Source organism: Notolabrus celidotus, chromosome 23 (genome assembly GCF_009762535.1).
Source record: "Notolabrus celidotus isolate fNotCel1 chromosome 23, fNotCel1.pri, whole genome shotgun sequence".
Taxonomy (NCBI): Eukaryota; Metazoa; Chordata; class Actinopteri; order Labriformes; family Labridae; genus Notolabrus; species Notolabrus celidotus.
Window position 1 is genome coordinate 11,888,552 of NC_048294.1, and position 15,480 is coordinate 11,904,031.

At 39.8% G+C, this 15,480-nt stretch overlaps 2 protein-coding genes across 7 annotated transcripts; one reads left to right on the forward strand and one right to left on the reverse strand.

Annotated features, from left to right (window-relative positions):
* The first annotated feature begins 2,323 nt into the window (after positions 1-2,323).
* Positions 2,324-10,375, forward strand: si:dkey-219e21.2 (E3 ubiquitin-protein ligase TRIM39). Of its 2 annotated transcripts, none has more exons than XM_034676064.1 (10): positions 2,324-2,629; positions 3,527-3,575; positions 3,761-3,912; positions 4,029-4,127; positions 6,406-6,537; positions 6,671-6,787; positions 6,891-7,019; positions 8,472-8,550; positions 8,645-8,671; positions 8,767-10,375. In XM_034676064.1, the coding sequence occupies exons 1-10, from the start codon at positions 2,384-2,386 to the stop codon at positions 9,297-9,299; spliced, it is 1,563 nt and encodes a 520-aa protein (XP_034531955.1). In that variant the 5' UTR covers positions 2,324-2,383; the 3' UTR covers positions 9,300-10,375. The 2 variants fall into 2 exon arrangements, with proteins under 2 accessions (XP_034531955.1, XP_034531956.1); XM_034676065.1 differs by having other exon boundaries at positions 4,032-4,127.
* LOC117807030 (CD209 antigen-like protein E) lies at positions 9,824-13,764 on the reverse strand. 5 transcript variants are annotated; one of them, XM_034676066.1, is made up of 6 exons: positions 13,545-13,760; positions 12,938-13,039; positions 11,454-11,582; positions 11,217-11,377; positions 10,989-11,113; positions 9,824-10,192 (listed from the first exon to the last, which is right to left on the reverse strand). In XM_034676066.1, the coding sequence occupies exons 1-6, from the start codon at positions 13,591-13,593 to the stop codon at positions 10,075-10,077; spliced, it is 684 nt and encodes a 227-aa protein (XP_034531957.1). In that variant the 5' UTR covers positions 13,594-13,760; the 3' UTR covers positions 9,824-10,074. The 5 variants fall into 5 exon arrangements, with proteins under 5 accessions (XP_034531957.1, XP_034531961.1, XP_034531962.1 ...); XM_034676068.1 differs by having other exon boundaries at positions 10,075-10,869; positions 13,545-13,764; XM_034676070.1 differs by lacking the exons at positions 12,938-13,039; positions 13,545-13,760 and adding an exon at positions 11,860-11,937.
* Positions 13,765-15,480: the final 1,716 nt, after the last annotated feature.

Sequence of the window (15,480 nt, forward strand, 5' to 3'; positions counted from 1 at the left end):
GGTGTTATGAAGCCAAACGATGGCCGTCCACATGTTGGAAATGCTGACTCCCCCTAACTTTTAATCAGTCTAACCACAGGCACAGAGGTGAAGCTGAGGTGGGCCTTCAACCTACTAGCAAACTGCAACATTGAACACACCGGTCCCTAAACTCACCACGGCCCTAGTAGTGCAATCCTATGCATAACACTTAACCCCAATGTGATTTTTAAAAAAGTGCTATAAAAAATAGCAGTCCTTGTGTAGTGAGTGTTTTTTTTATTTGGGGTCTCCTGGGCATTTGGAGCAAGCCTCAAGGGGACACTTGAGGAACTGGTGCCTTTTGCAGCTGTTCTGACTCTGTTTATACCAAGCGGCAACCTCCGGTCTCAAACTATGAAGCCCATGCGGAAGTGTTATAAACTGCAATTCATTGAGAATCTGCTTGAGGCTGGCTGCAGAAACACTGGAAGCCACATACACACAAATTCAAAAAAGACGATCTTTGCAGCATTGATAAACATGTTCACAGCCTTGTTCAAAAACAGCTTGGCCCTACGTAGCTAATTACTCTATCCGCACACACTGTACAGGGGGTGAATTTTTTTCGAATTAAACGTTTCAGAAGATATTAAGATTACAAGTTTTTGCCCAAATAAGGACATGACTGACTTGTCTCCCAGATGGGAACACAAAGTTGTTGGCTAGGAGGCTCAAAACTCTTCACGTCACACTTTGACTGGTTGAGTTCCACATTTCCAATATGGCCATCAGAAACAGATGGGTGATGTCACGGATACTACGTCCATATCTTATACAGTCTATGGTTATCACATATCGTCTTAAGGCCCAAATAAAAACAGAACAGTTGTAGATTTGAAAACAATGTTGCCACTCTGTTGTGTTACTTACTTTCAAAAATGTAAACACAGAAATACTATAAGATTTGTATGATACACTGGTTTATGTAGTACATATGATAAGTTGATATTACAAACTTTACAATCGAGTGCATTCTTCAAGCCACCAAGCATGAGTCAGACCAAAGCAGCAACCTCCGGTCTAAAAATATGAGTCCAATGCGGAAGTGCAAAAAACTGCAGTTCATCGAGGATCCGCTTGAGGCTGGCTCCAGAAGTACTGGAAACCACATACACACACATTCAAAAAAGCCGATCTTTGCAGCAGAAATAAACATGTTTACAGCCTGGTACAAAAGACGAGTGTAGTCTGGATAGCTCATCTCTCGATCGGCACACACTGTACGGGGGTGAATTTTTTTTCGAATGCTGCAATTTCAAAGATATTGAAATTATGAGTCTTCCAATGAGAGGCACAGCTGACTTGATTGACAGGCGGTAACACTGTAGCTGTTGGCTAGGAGGCTCAAAGCCCGCCTCTTTATGTCACAATCGCTCGACAGCAGAAAAATGGCTGCCGCTGCCGACTGGCCTCAAAACAGCGCTTCAGAAACAGATGGGTGACGTCACAGATACTACGTCCATTATTTATACAGTCTGTGGTCAGACCCTCTGACTGGGCCACCCTGATCTAAAAAGTCCCAACACACTCCTGTGTGCACACTCTGAATGAACACGGGAACTTCAGTAATCCATCCTTTAATCACTTCTGTATCAGTGTTGAAACCTCTGTACTTCTAAACATTTCTTGAGTTGTGAAATGTATTCACTCCATTCCACTTCCATGATGACAACAATGTGTTTTCTTACTTAGAGAAGGTTTTTAAGAACAAAGTGAAGACTGGTAGAAAACACACACTTGTCACATCTTAGCTATTGGTGACAATGCAGCGCAGGACCGCAGTTGTTCTGGTTGCCTCTGCCTGAATAAATGTTGGTCTACACCGTAACTGCACTGTGAGTTGGTCTGTGCAGTTTTATGAAGGCGTTTATTCAATATAAACTTTTTTTTATAACCCAGCAGGTTAGTGTCATCAAGGTGACGCATGTCCAAGGTTGGACCGGGATGTGAGGCGTGTCTTTAATGTCTTTTCTGAGGAAGCACATGTAACTAGGAACACGACAAATCATAAAGAATATGGGTGTTTCTGTTTGTCTCATTTTATTTTATTTTATTCAATCATTTGAATAATTTTCTAGAATTTCAACACTTTCAATTAAAACAAAGCATATTTTAAGGAATGACACATTTAAGGGATAACGTATGACATCTGTATTATAAAAATTTCATTGGGATTTTGTAATAATTCCAAATTTGGTTAAAATCACAGTTTAAAGTCTCAAAGAACAACAAGTAGGGTTTACATGCAGTATTTCAATTGAAGACCCTCTCACTGTTATTTCTACCTCAGCTTCCATTATACAAAACTATATTCTTTACAAACCTGCTTATATGTACAGCTATATCCTGGAAGTGTCTGCCTATGTGCGTCACTCTGAGACTTATCTCTTCTATAAGAAAAAAAAAAAGAGGAGCCTTTCACCCTCCTGGAAAGATGCCAGCTGCTGCCGGGTTGCGAGAAGGTTTCGTGCAGAAAGTCATCTCAGAGGTTATAAAAGAGTCCAAAGATCATAGAGACGCAGAGAGGAACAAAGAGGTTGACCAGAGAGTGATAACTGTCCAGTCTTCTCAGCAATCAGAGCTGCACCACCACTCCGTCAGACAACAGGTAAGATACAAGGAACTCTGGGATTATCAGAGTAGATCATATATCACTAACTGTAGTTAACAGAGCTATATGATACAACAATGACACCATTTAAGAACTTTTTCATCTTAATTTGTAAAGTTAAATCATTTCGGGTTTTTTTTGTTTTTTTTCTGATTGTGTTTGTGGGGAAAACTATTATTATTACAAAATTAAAACCCATAAAATGATGTATTTCTACTCTTTAAGTTGCCTGGAATTTGAAGGTTAAGTTGTTTTTGCTGTTGTTGGATATCGTTTACAGTGTAAGAAAAAACAGAGAAATGTATTGATTTGTTCATCTGAATGTTTGAGTTTAAATATCAGCTGAAATACTTATCCCTTTTTTGGAAAGGCGAAAATTTTAAATCATAAAATATAATTTTTTACAGTATTTTAAACTTACAGACAAAACATTTATTTTCTAAATAGCTCAGCCAATCAAACATGTATTATTAAGAATTATTCTATTTCAGATGGATCTCAAAAAATGACAATATAATGAATAAGTTTACTATTTTCTATCAGTTAATTGATAAAGTGAAAATGTTGTATTCTAGGCGCATTTCATGTCAGATAAAATGTTACAAAAAATGTAGAAAACATATCTCAAAATATTACATTATTTTATTGCAAGTCACTTTTCTTATCTCAAGTTATTACCGGGGAAAAATCATGATACTTTAATTATAAAAGATGCACCTATATATAATTCACATTTACATTTTTCAAATAAATAATAATCTTTGTGCTTTTCAATGTACTGTTCAACATTTTTACCTAATGCCATTGTTTTAATTTTGGACTTCTTTGTGTACTGAAATGTTTTCTGTTTCATTACCCTCTTTACCAATCATTTAATTTGACCTCTTTTCTCAGCTCCACAGGAGTAAGGACGCCACCATGGAGAAAAAAGGCATCCTGAAAAGTAAGCTTTCAAAAAACACGGTTCACTTAAATCACTGCAAATTAATGCCACTTCACCTGTTTGTGCACAAGTTGTCCACCACCTTTGCCCATCACAAAGTTAATGTGTCAAGCAGCTTACATTAAAATCCTCGTAAATGTCCAAGTCAAATAACGTTGCTTTTCCTGAACTTGTCGCCCTTGTAGGAGTGAGCATACTAACAGAGGGCAGCGCCACCACCCAGAGCAGCTCCATCGGGCCCGTGCGCTGGACTCTGCCTGTGGACAGCACCCAGCCTCACAACTCGGCACCCAGCGGGCCCACAAACAGCAACAACAGCCTCACTCAGCACTCACAGGTACAAAAACATCCATTTCTATCAAGTGCTCATCAGTGTTCTTAGTTTTATATTTACATTATCTTGTATGAATTTCCTATTCTGGCTTTTCAATTTTAACTGTTCTTTTTGTGCAGCAGCACCCTCGTCAGACTGGTCTGAAGAACCTCCGCAGCCTGCAGGAGTGTGTGCAATTCATCCATCACTGGAAGGAGCAGGTGGACCAAGTGTGCAAGGTAGGACATGCGAGAAGGAAGGAAATAAGGAGGGAAAAAATAGAGTCAATGCAAATTGACTTTAGTAGTCAAACAGTACTGTGCCAACTCAGAGGGTAATAAACCAATGAAATGAATCACAAGCCCTCAGTTTCTATCACAACCCAGGTTACTGTATGTCGTTTATCAGTTACAGGAAAAAGAAACTAAAGAAAGATAACAGCCTTTTGATTTTGACAAGAAAATAATTGTTTCAAATAATTTTACAAGTGGTCATTTCTGCCACACAGCTTGAGATGAAGCCTGCAGTGTGGACACTTACTACCTTCATTTACATTTTATTTCACAAATATTGACTAGCTAATAACCCCAATAGGTTTGGGTCAATCAGGCCATTAAATATTCAACTGATAGGACAAACATTGCTTGTTTGTCAGGGTAATGACCGGGTCAGCTGATCCGGTTAATGCTGATACGACATGTTTATAGGCTCTTTTACAGCCTGGTTACACGACCTTCTGCTCCATAGATTTGGTGGACTATATGATTTTTTTTTACAAGGCACTGTGTGACTTTAACCTGGCCTTTATAGGCTACATACCCACTGCAGCCATATGACCCTGACTTTATTGTCATGGTAGGAGGCTGAATTCTAACGTCGTACTGCTGTATTTTGATTGTTACTGGTTTTACTTTAAGGATTTCTTACTAATGTTGTTAATTCACTGCTTACAGATGAAAACACAATCACCACAGTGGAAATTTAGAAGGAAATCTGGTTATTTACAATCCAAAATATTGAAATTATTTGGCCTTGTAGATTTTAAAACTGCCCAAATTGTGTATAAGGCAAGGAAAAATCTCTTGCCAGGAAATATTCAAAGATTGTTCTTTGAAAGAGAGGGGGGTTATAACTTAAGAGGGAAGTTAAGATTGAAGATGGTGAGTGTTCGGACCACAAGGAAAGGTTTTTGTATTTCAATTTGTGGTGTAAAACTTTGGAACAGACTCAATAAGGAGCTACAGCAATGTCAGAACATAATCCAGTTCAGGAAGAGGTATAAAGAAATGATTTTCACGAGGTACAAGGAGGAGGACAAGTGTTGATAATCACGAGGGGTTTGCTTTTGATTGTCTGTGTAAATATGAAGATTTACACTAGTATAATGCCAGATAATAGTGAATAAAGGAGTAGGATTAAATAAGTTTTAACTTCTTCCTACTCCTTTTCGCACATGTAAAGTAAAATGCTTCAGAGCTTGCTAATGGAACTGATTGATTTTGTTTCTTTTGTATAACTATTTCTTCTTTACTACTTGTATGTTTTTCCCATTCTACTTTTACATGATCGCAATAAAGACATCAAATCAAATCAAAAAATCTAAATATAAACCAGCTAAAATCGGAAAAGATTAACGTTAGCCTCCAGCTACTCACTTGGTGATAAAACAGGGGAGTGTGCCTATGTTCCCACATTCTGCTGCGCATTGAAATTAAATTACTCATTCATTCATTCACTATAAAGTGCTTCCAAAATATCTTGTGGGAGGATTGGGCTTAAATTGAAGGGAAATGTAGGAACACAATACCTAATTTTGAAAATGTACTAGAAATGTGGGAACATAGGGATGACCCCATAAAAGAGTTAGCTAGAGTGTGGCTAACAGCAAGATACTGTTTGGAAGTTTTACATGATTAGAAATAAACAGATAAATTCTTTGCTAGCATAATTTAAATTTGGAATAAACATCTAACAAACACACTAACTAGCTAGGAAGTAATGTTAGCTGAAGTGCTTGAATTCGAGCATTAGCTGTTGTGTAAAGGTAGCTAATGGGCGATCAAACATGTTATTTACTTTGAAAGTAGATGACATTTCACACTGGGTTTTCTCTTTTAATTTTTCTTTTTTGCTTGTTTATCCAAAAGGGATTAAATTATAATGATTGTAAGGTAACAGCAGCACATTGTTGCAGCATTTAACTTTCCTACTCTTAGCGTGACGTGTGGAGGAAAAGGGCTCGGTTAGAATTTGATAAATTAACATCTGTATTGGAGAACTTTCCCAATGTGAGCTATTAAGGCTTATGGCTAATCTAGAAATATAATTTTTTCTAATCAGAATGACCTAAATTTTAAGGGGGTCAAAACAAAAGTATTTAATACCACATATTAATGACTCATCCTTGAGTTACTGTCAACATGAGCCAGCTGTCAAATGTCAAGAGGTTATCTGCTTGTCTAAACAGGTCACATCTATGGTTTTAGGAGTGCCTGACACTGTGTTCTGTTTCTGCAGGGCGACGAATCTCCAAAGGAGGGTGGCAGTAAGACAGAAGCCCAAAGTACAGACCGGCGAACTGAGCGTAGCCTTGAGGAGAGCAGAAAACTGATCCTGGAGTGGGCTGACGAACTACGTCATGTTGACAAGGTGAGTTGATTCATGATTGTGTAAAGTAGCATTTAAAAGTAATATACTGTAACTGTCCACTTGTAAATGTACAATTCTTTTAACAGCTGTGATAGCTTTTAACTGATGCTAACTAAGGGATTTGTGTTCTTAGCTCCTGAAGACCCCTTGGGCTGAGACTAAACAAGAAGATGAAAAAAAAGAAGACCCTAAAGAGGAGGACCAAATGAGGATCATGGAGTGGGCGAAGGAGCTGCAAGAGAAGACTGAGGTGAGGAGTCCTAAAAATGCATAACATATATCACATATGTTTCCCCCTCACTTTGTCAGATTGTGTCACTTGTCTTGCCACTAAAAAGATTATTTGTTTACAGAGTTGTGGTGTCCAGAGCGATGAGCTGGGTAAAGTGTTGCGTCTCCTTGGTTTAAAGAAGAAACGTCTGGGTAACCTGCTACCTCTGATGGAGTTCATCACCTGGTCTCTGCTGAAAGAAGACAGCACGGTGAGAACAAATACACAAGTTTCATTTCATCTTTTAAAGAAAAGAAGAAAGGCGAGGTTATTGAGTAAGATTAGGGAGTTTCAAGGTAAATGTATCGAAAAATGTAAGAACTAACGAGTGAGTCGGATATTTCACCTTGAAGTTGTGCCCTCCAATAGAAAATGAAATGAAAACCATGGAAGGTCACTTCATATCAAAGAAGATAAACATTTTACTTTTATTATAAGCACGGATATAAACCATCAAGCTGTAAAACATTGAATTAGATAAACTCAAACACCTTATGCCACGCTGTGCTGACATGACTGGTTATGAAAGGAGTTATGTAACGTGTGATTAGAGTGAACTCTGCCCACTGTGTGCTGGCATCTATAAATTAACTCTGTCATTCAGTGAGTATGACCCTAACGAGCCTCTGTCTGATAATCAGTAACAATAAACGCCCTTAAGAATTGATAGCAGAGATTCTGCAGTCTAATTATCATCACGTACGCAGATGATGGTGAGGTGTATGCAGGAAAGCTCCTGATTTACATTCAAGGGGTATTTTGTGGTTTTACTTTCAGCTAGAGGCTTGAACACTCAGATGTGACTTTCTGCAACATGCATGCTCTGCTAACTAGGGGTGGGAATTAATAAGATTTTATCAATGTCAATGCCATTGTCGATTCTGCTTATCAATCCAATTCCTTATCAATTCTCCTAACGATTCCTGAGTATTTTTTAGGGGGAAAAAAGTAGTTCTACACAGTCTTCCGCACCAAAAGGAACCATTTAATTTTTTCCAAAATTATGTCTGCACAAGACTGAACATGAACATATTCAACTTGAACATACTGAACAATAGGTTGACCTCATTCTCGGCCGCGTGAGTCCGGACGTCGCCCCTGGAGCCTGGAGGAAAAATTATTTAATTTGGAAAGGAAAAATGCTTTTGCTCCGGGGGTCATCGCGGAGGTATTTCACCCGCTCTCGGTGCCCCATTTTCGGCCGTGTGAGTCCGGACCTGGCCCCTGGAACCTGGAGAAAATACTTTGATGTTTCCTTGTGGTTAAAGAAGTTCTGCGTCGCAGAGTGTGTGACGTAATGCAACGTACCGCGACATGACGTGACGTGACGTTGTGCTGGGAAATGAATCATTAAGAAGAATCGATAACATTTGAGGTGTACAATTCCGATGGAATTGATCAATTGGAATCAGATCCGGTTTTCGATTCCCACCCCTACTGCTAACACACCGTTGTGACCTTTGAAGCTTTAATATATTAACCGACTGCCAGCAAAAATTATGCAAAGGGCGTGAGATCTACATTAAAGCCCTCATAGAGCCAGTGGTGTAACAATGTTATCAAGAAATACTTTTTGAAAGGTGCGCACAGGATTTACTGGCAATGATTATTTTAAAATCTTGTTCCAATGAAGTGTGTTTTAATTTGATGTGTCCTTTCACAGACGATGGTTCCACAGCTGTGGTTGCTGACAAAGCAAAGGACTTGGCAAGCAGGCATTCCAAGGTGCATCCCAAACTCAGGTATGGATTTTTTATCACTGCTTCAGCGCATGTATGTGAACAGGTCAGTTATTTATCCGCTGAAACTTTACCATATCTGTGTCTCTCTTTTCAGTTTGGAGTTGGATTTGCAGCGCAGCAGGTAAGATCGACCTCCACTTCTTGATTTTAGTAAAAAGTAAAAAAAATCCCCTTCAGAATACATCAAGCTAATCTGTGCCCGCCTTTTCTGCACAGCTGATGTGATCCTCGACCCAAAGACAAACTACCCATGGCTGCTTCTGTCTGAAGACCAGCGTATGGTCCAGGAGTCCCACTGTGAGGCCGATCTACCCTACAGCCCTCAACGCTTTGACAGCTGGCCCTGCGTGCTCGGCTGGGAGGGCTACAACAGTGGGCGTCACTACTGGGAGGTTGACATTGCCAACAACGGCTACTGGCGCATCGGCATGACCACCGCAGAATCCAAACGTGAGGGCCGTTTCCCCATGTTCCCGAAGCAGGGCTACTGGGCTCTGTGGCGCAGCACAAACAAGTTCTACGCCTGCACCAAGCCAGAGACGGTGCTGCCCACCGCCCTCGTGCCTCGCCGGATGGGGATCTACTTAGACTACAAAGAGGGCCAGATCTCCTTCTACAACGCAGAGACAAAGACCCACATCTACACCTTCACTGGGAACTTCAGAGGGAAGCTGTATCCTCTGTTTGCCCCAATGGATGGTCGCACACTCATGAGAATCACGCCACCTAACAAAATCTCTGCACACTGAGAGAGATGGCTCTTGAAGACCTTAACGGATTCCCACTGACTCTAAACCAAATTGAGCAAACAGAAAACCACTGAAAATTTGGGGCACTTCCCTGGATGTTAGTTGTAATCTATCGATTATGGTGTAGCAAAAATGTTGTCAATTCTCCTTCGTGAAGCTGAATTCAAAATCCCATTAGTTCAGTTAAAACTTTCTTTGAAGAGACTGAAGTGCTGATGATTTTGTTAATAGGTGTTTGTGATCATGGCACTATAAAATATATATTTCAAAGGGGCAATTTTGATCAGTTTGACAAAAAGAAACATTATGTAAATGTAAAAAATATTTATTTCTAGTAATGCTGTTTGAAAGAATAACCTTGGATGAGTTTATCCAATAAGAGGCTGCAAATATGTTAAAAAAAAGAAAGTTAACAATTATATGTAGATGATATAATGACACTCGAGTTGACAAGGTTATGCAAAAGTGTGAACACTACATTGAAATGCACTTTACAATGCGCTTCTACATATCCACACAATAAATAAGAAAAAGCACACCATGTGGTCTTTATTTTTTTTTAAGTGTGTTTCTTAGTCTTGAGACGAGATTATTCCAGTCCTGTATGAAGAGCAGTTACCTCTACCAATACAAAGCTTCAGTAAAAATCCCCTCAAACAGATTTGTGCACTTTGCAAAGTTATGTTCTTCTTTTGTAGGAAAAACTGAAAAAGATAAGACATTTGCTGGCATATACAAAACAACTGTCTGAAGAGGGATTTTTGTTTTTAGGCTGTCAGGAGACTTTCTTACAAATCCAGGATCCATACGCCTCACAGCTGGCAGCAAAGAGACTCCCACCTCCTCTCAGGTCTGCACAGTCCCTGTGATCAGAGTCCCACTCCACAGTCAGCCTAAAAAAACCCCACAACAAACACAACATGACATATGCATCCAAAGACATCTGTTGAGATATTCAAATTGTTGATGCTGAATCTTTAGACATTTAGAAATTATAGTTTTTTCATTTAAAGTTGTAGTTTTGTGTTTGTCCATGTATAAAATGTCTGTATATGTGTGTTATGTCTTGAAAATAAAAGCAAAATGAATGAACGTTTTATGATGTTTGTGGTTTAATAATCAAGTTCATCAGATGGTGTTTAAAATAAGAGCTGAATATTGTTGTGTTGTATTTTTGTATTTTTGTAATCAGGTAACTATTATCAAGGTGTTAAGTTTCCTTTATCTTTCTTAAAATGTTTATCCTACTTCTCATTTCTTTCTTTTTTAAATCTCCTGTGAGTAGTTTTTTGTTTTGTAGTTCTTTTTTTAGTTTTTTTAAAAGGATGCTAAATGAGATTTACACATGTACAGGACAAGAACAGCAAAGAGTTAGGAGGTACTGCTTAGGCCACAGGGGGCGCCAATATCAAAACATTTGGGCTTGTATGCCTTTATTAAGAGGATAGGACAGTGGGGTGGGAAAATGAAATGGGAAGAGAGAGTGGGGAATGACATGCAGCATTGTCGGCCCCCTGCCTCGAAATCTCAAGCCTCATCAGGGAATTTAGAACCCCCGTTCCAAATAAAGCTGAAAAAAAAACTTCATTGGTAAATAAAAGGAACACTAGTTAATCTGAAGTTAAATTTAGGGCTTATTACTTTAAGAAAGAATTCTCCTGCAAAATATGTCAGTCGATCAGGACTCACGACATGTAATCCTGGATGTTTGTCCCATCCGACCACAGCCAGTGACCCTCCTGCTGGGAGTCCGTCAGTCCAACCCACAGAAAGGGAAACTTAGGGAACGACTTCATCACACCTTGGATAAACTCCTGAAAAAGATGAAACATTTGAGTGTCTTGAAACCATTTAATGACAGAAACACTGACTGATATTTTATGCAGGTCACTATGAGGAGTGAGTGAGAGTTCATACCATCTCTGCTGAGTCTTTGATAACAGCGAGGCTGCTGTCGTGTTCCCAGCAGAACTCTGCGCTCCCGTTCCACTGGAGGTTCTCCTGCAGTCCCACTGAGAAGAAGTAGCAGTGACCCCTCCACCACAGCCAGCCATCGGGACACAGACTGCACCTGGGGTCTACAGGTAGCAGCAAATTAACAACACAATAAATTCTGCGTTAACAATCCAGTGCTTGAAAATGAAAACTGATCACCCTGAGTGGCAGCGCGGAGCATCAGAGTCAGATCATGGCGCTCCTTTTGGCACTGCTGCAGTTGACGCATCAGCTGTGTCACTTTAGTTCTGTAGACGAGGTGATCCTCTGGTGCTGCTGTCCACCTCACTGAGACATTAAAATGAACTGGATTCAATAATTAGATCATTTGATGGGTGTAGCGTCTAAGCCTAAAACTTAAAGCCACTGAGGGGCTGCCTAGACGGACTTAAACATAGTTGACGCGCTCTTGCCCGTGTGTCTTGTGGAAATAAGATCCTGACGTCTTCAGGTTGCAATTTACGAATGTTTTATTGTTCACCGTCTTTTCTCCAACCGTGTCAACATGCAAGATCCAACACAGTGTCCATCAAAACCATAAAACGTAATTATTTCACATTTACACCTTGCCAGCGTCCTGGCGTTGCGGCACGTTGCGGTCAAAAAACTTTTTGTGCTCCCCGTCTAGCAACACCTGACACCTGGTGAAAGGTTCCTACCTAAATATGCATGTGCACTGAACAGGGGAGACCCCTAGTGGACAACTTAATGTCCTACACACACACACACACACACACAAACATCTTGAAATGGCCCTTACAATGGGAGTTTAGCTTAATCGCTAACATAAAAAGATGGATGACATGACAACCCTAATAAAAGTGAAGCCAAAACATTTGAAGGTTGATCGCCTGACTGGTTGCAGTTTAGGTGTAAAGGTCATAAAGCCCTGCCTCCTCCATGTTGACAGATGAGACATGGGTCGAACTTTAAAATCGAAATACACGTCAAATAAATGTAATCAACCAGTAAAATTGTATTTATGAATAATTATGTGATTATTTGTGATCAAAATCCTTCTGTTCGTATATAAAGCACTTCATGGTTTGGCCCCCACTTACATCTCAGAACTCCTGTCTCCGTATCTGTCAGAGCACTCAGATCGTCACACCAAAACTTCCTGTCTGTCTGAACAGCAAGGACAAAGAGATATGGGGACAGGGCCTTCTCCATCTGTGCGCCAAAACTGTGGAATTCTCTTCCCCCCACCATCCTGTTCTCCCCCTCTGTCAAGAATTTTAAAAGTCGTCTCAAAACTCACTTTTATTCATCAGCTTTTAACTGCCCCTAACCACACCAGCTCAGATACTCACTGCACTGTTAACTGTATTTCTTGTCATTACTGTTGTTATTATTACTGTTAATTTATTTTTTTATTATATTGCTCTCTTACCACTCTTCTTTCCCTCTCTCTTCCTCTGTTTGTATGTTTTTATTTCATTTTCTCTTTGTTTTCCTCATTTTGTTGTACAGCACTTTGAATCAACTGTGTTGTATGTTAAGTGCTATATAAATAAAGTTGATTTGATTTGATTTTAATATAGAAAGTTTAGACAAATATCAAAAAAACTATGCAGTGTAATTCCAATACAAACTATCCCAATGTATTATCTCAAAGTTGATTATCTGTGATTCATACTCACCAAATGTCATCAAACACAACAGAAATCCTGTGACCAACACTGCAGTTGAAATAGTCACAATCACACCAGGAGTCATGTTACATGTATGACGGCGTCCTGCATCTGTCAAGTCAGTAAATCAAAAACAAACAAACAAAAACATTATCAGCATCTCTGATATGTCTGAAGAAAATAATAAATAAACAGAATTTTTATACACAGCACTACTAAAGAACATTTTAAGATAATCTTTACTGATCCATTAAGATATGGAACAGTGAAGATGTTAATCAGGAACTCAGACATCCACCTTTTGGCTTTTGACCCACGTTAAGATAACCGTGACACCTTCTAGGAAGAAGAACCAGGACTTTGAGACCAGACATAACTGTTTGCTTTGCTTGTTATTGTTCAGCCTGGAAGAGCAGGTGTAGTTTCTGCACTGACAAGTCCAACAGTACCTGAATGTTACACAAATAGACTGAGAATTAACTCTGCTTTGTTCTACTCGGACTACTCACGGAAAAATGTAGTATAACAGATATTTAGGAGCTTTATCTGCCTTAAAGCGTCCGTATCAAAGTATTGTTTTCTAACATTGGCTTAGGTGGCAGAAGCTTTGTCTGACCTGCAGGTGTTTCCCTCGCAGCTTCTTCCTCCTGGTTTCTGGAATCCATTCAGCCGTTCAGAGCTCCTTTAACCCAAACGCTCACACAGACTTATTCTCTGATATTAACAAAATGGGCCTCATTTCACAGCCTTCTGCTTTCACATAGGAACTCAAAATAGAGACTCAAGTCTAACAGAGGAAGTTGGAAGGGCGGTTATTATTCATGCAAGCCCATCTATGTCCCTGGAGGTGTTTTATGTACGGACGTGTGCCAAGAGAAGGAACTTTACGTAACAGCTTTACAGCTCGGTTGTTTCTGTTATGTACAAAGAGACACCTCTGTTTGATGTGCTGATTATCTACTGATAACTTTTATCATCAACTACAGTAAATCTGTGAATATAAAGCCATCAGGTCAGGGTCATTCACAGTGTTGGGCTGCAGTAAATTCAGGATTTTTTAAAGTTACATTTTTGGGCCTTTCTTGACTTTATTGGATAGGACAGCTGAAGAGAGACGGGAAATGTGAGGAGTAGAGAGTAGGGGAGGACATGCAGTAAATGGTCGAGGCTGGAATCAAACCTACGACATCTGCAACGAGGGCTATATCGCGCCTTTAGACCGCTAGGCCAACAGCACCCCAATTCAGATTTTTGTTGATAAGAAGTGCATAAATGTAGATTTATGGATCTCTGGAGCTGCTTTACAGCTGAACAGTAAGGGAAAGCTACATTTCTATTTATGGTAGGTGATGAAATTCCTCTGTTTCTTAATAGATTTATGATAATAGATTCTATTTATAGGCGCCTTTCTGAGCACTCAAGGTCACCTTACAACTACATAAATACATAAATACAACAATAACAATACAATACTAATAAAATGAGAGGGGGGAGGAGTCATTCCAGTGCTATAGAGATAGATTAAAGTGAGTAAGCTTGGCGGAAAAGGTGAGTTTTGAGGTGGGATTTGAAGGTGGTGGGAGAGGTGGAATTTGTACGTCCTGGGGGAGAGAGTTCCAGAGGCAGGGGCCGAGCGGCTGAAGGCTCTCGACCCCATGGTGGGAGGGTGAGATGGATGGAAGAGGAGGACCTGAGACTACAGTAGGGTGGGTATTTTTGTATGGAGGAGGTCAATGAGGTACTTAGGAGCTAGGTTGTTGATGGCCTTGTAGGTGTGAAGCAGAATCTTAAAAATGATGCGGTATTTAATTGGAAGCCAGTGGAGTTGCTGCAGGACAGGTGTGATGTGGCTGGTGGAGGGGGGTCTGAGGATGCGGGCAGCAGAGTTTTGAACCAGTTGAAGTTTATGGATGGATTTGTCAGGTAAACCAAAAAGAAAGGAGTTGCAGTAATCTAGGCAGGAGGACCAGGACGTGAATCAGAATGGCAGTACTGTTGGGGGAGAGACGTTACAGAGATGGAAGTAGGCAGCTTTTGGCAAGGCAGCTTTATTTGTATAGCGCATTTCATACACGAGGGCAACTCAATGTGCTTTACATTAAAACATTAAAAGCATTGGAGACATCCAGACAGGCATAAAATAACACATAAAACAGAAAAGAAAAGGAAAATTAGAAATATATTAAAAATTACATTAAAATTTTAATTTAAAGTGGGTTAAAATAATCTAAGATAGGAAGGCAGTGGCAAATAAAAAAGTCTTAGTCTTTGATTTAAAAGAGGTGAGAGTTGGAGCGGACCTACAGCTTTCAGGGAGTGTGTTCCAGATATGTGGTGCATAATGACTAAACGCTGCTTCACCATGTTTCGTTCTGACTCTAGGAACTGAAAGCAGACCAGTACCTGATGACCTCAGAGGTCGAGGTGGTTCATAAAGTAGTAGCAGATCAGCAATGTATTTTGGGCCTAAACCATTCAGTGCTTTATAAACCATCAGCAGGATTTTAAAGTCTATTCTCTGACAGACAGGAAGCCAGTGTAGAGATCTAAGA

What these genes read in the sequence shown, in the direction of transcription:
- si:dkey-219e21.2 (XM_034676064.1), top strand. Translation starts at nt 2,384, where the DNA reads ATGTGCGTCACTCTGAGACTTATCTCTTCTATAAGAAAAAAAAAAAGA. An exon ending in AGGTGGACCAAGTGTGCAAG is followed by an intron (nt 4,128 to 6,405) that starts GTAGGACATGCG and finishes CTGTTTCTGCAG; the next exon opens with GGCGACGAATCTCCAAAGGA. An exon ending in TGCTGAAAGAAGACAGCACG is followed by an intron (nt 7,020 to 8,471) that starts GTGAGAACAAAT and finishes GTCCTTTCACAG; the next exon opens with ACGATGGTTCCACAGCTGTG.
- LOC117807030 (XM_034676066.1), bottom strand. Translation starts at nt 13,593, where the DNA reads ATGGATTCCAGAAACCAGGAGGAAGAAGCTGCGAGGGAAACACCTGCA. An exon ending in TGCGAGGGAAACACCTGCAG is followed by an intron (nt 13,040 to 13,544) that starts GTCAGACAAAGC and finishes CTGACTTGACAG; the next exon opens with ATGCAGGACGCCGTCATACA. An exon ending in GCTCCGCGCTGCCACTCAGG is followed by an intron (nt 11,378 to 11,453) that starts GTGATCAGTTTT and finishes TGCTACCTGTAG; the next exon opens with ACCCCAGGTGCAGTCTGTGT.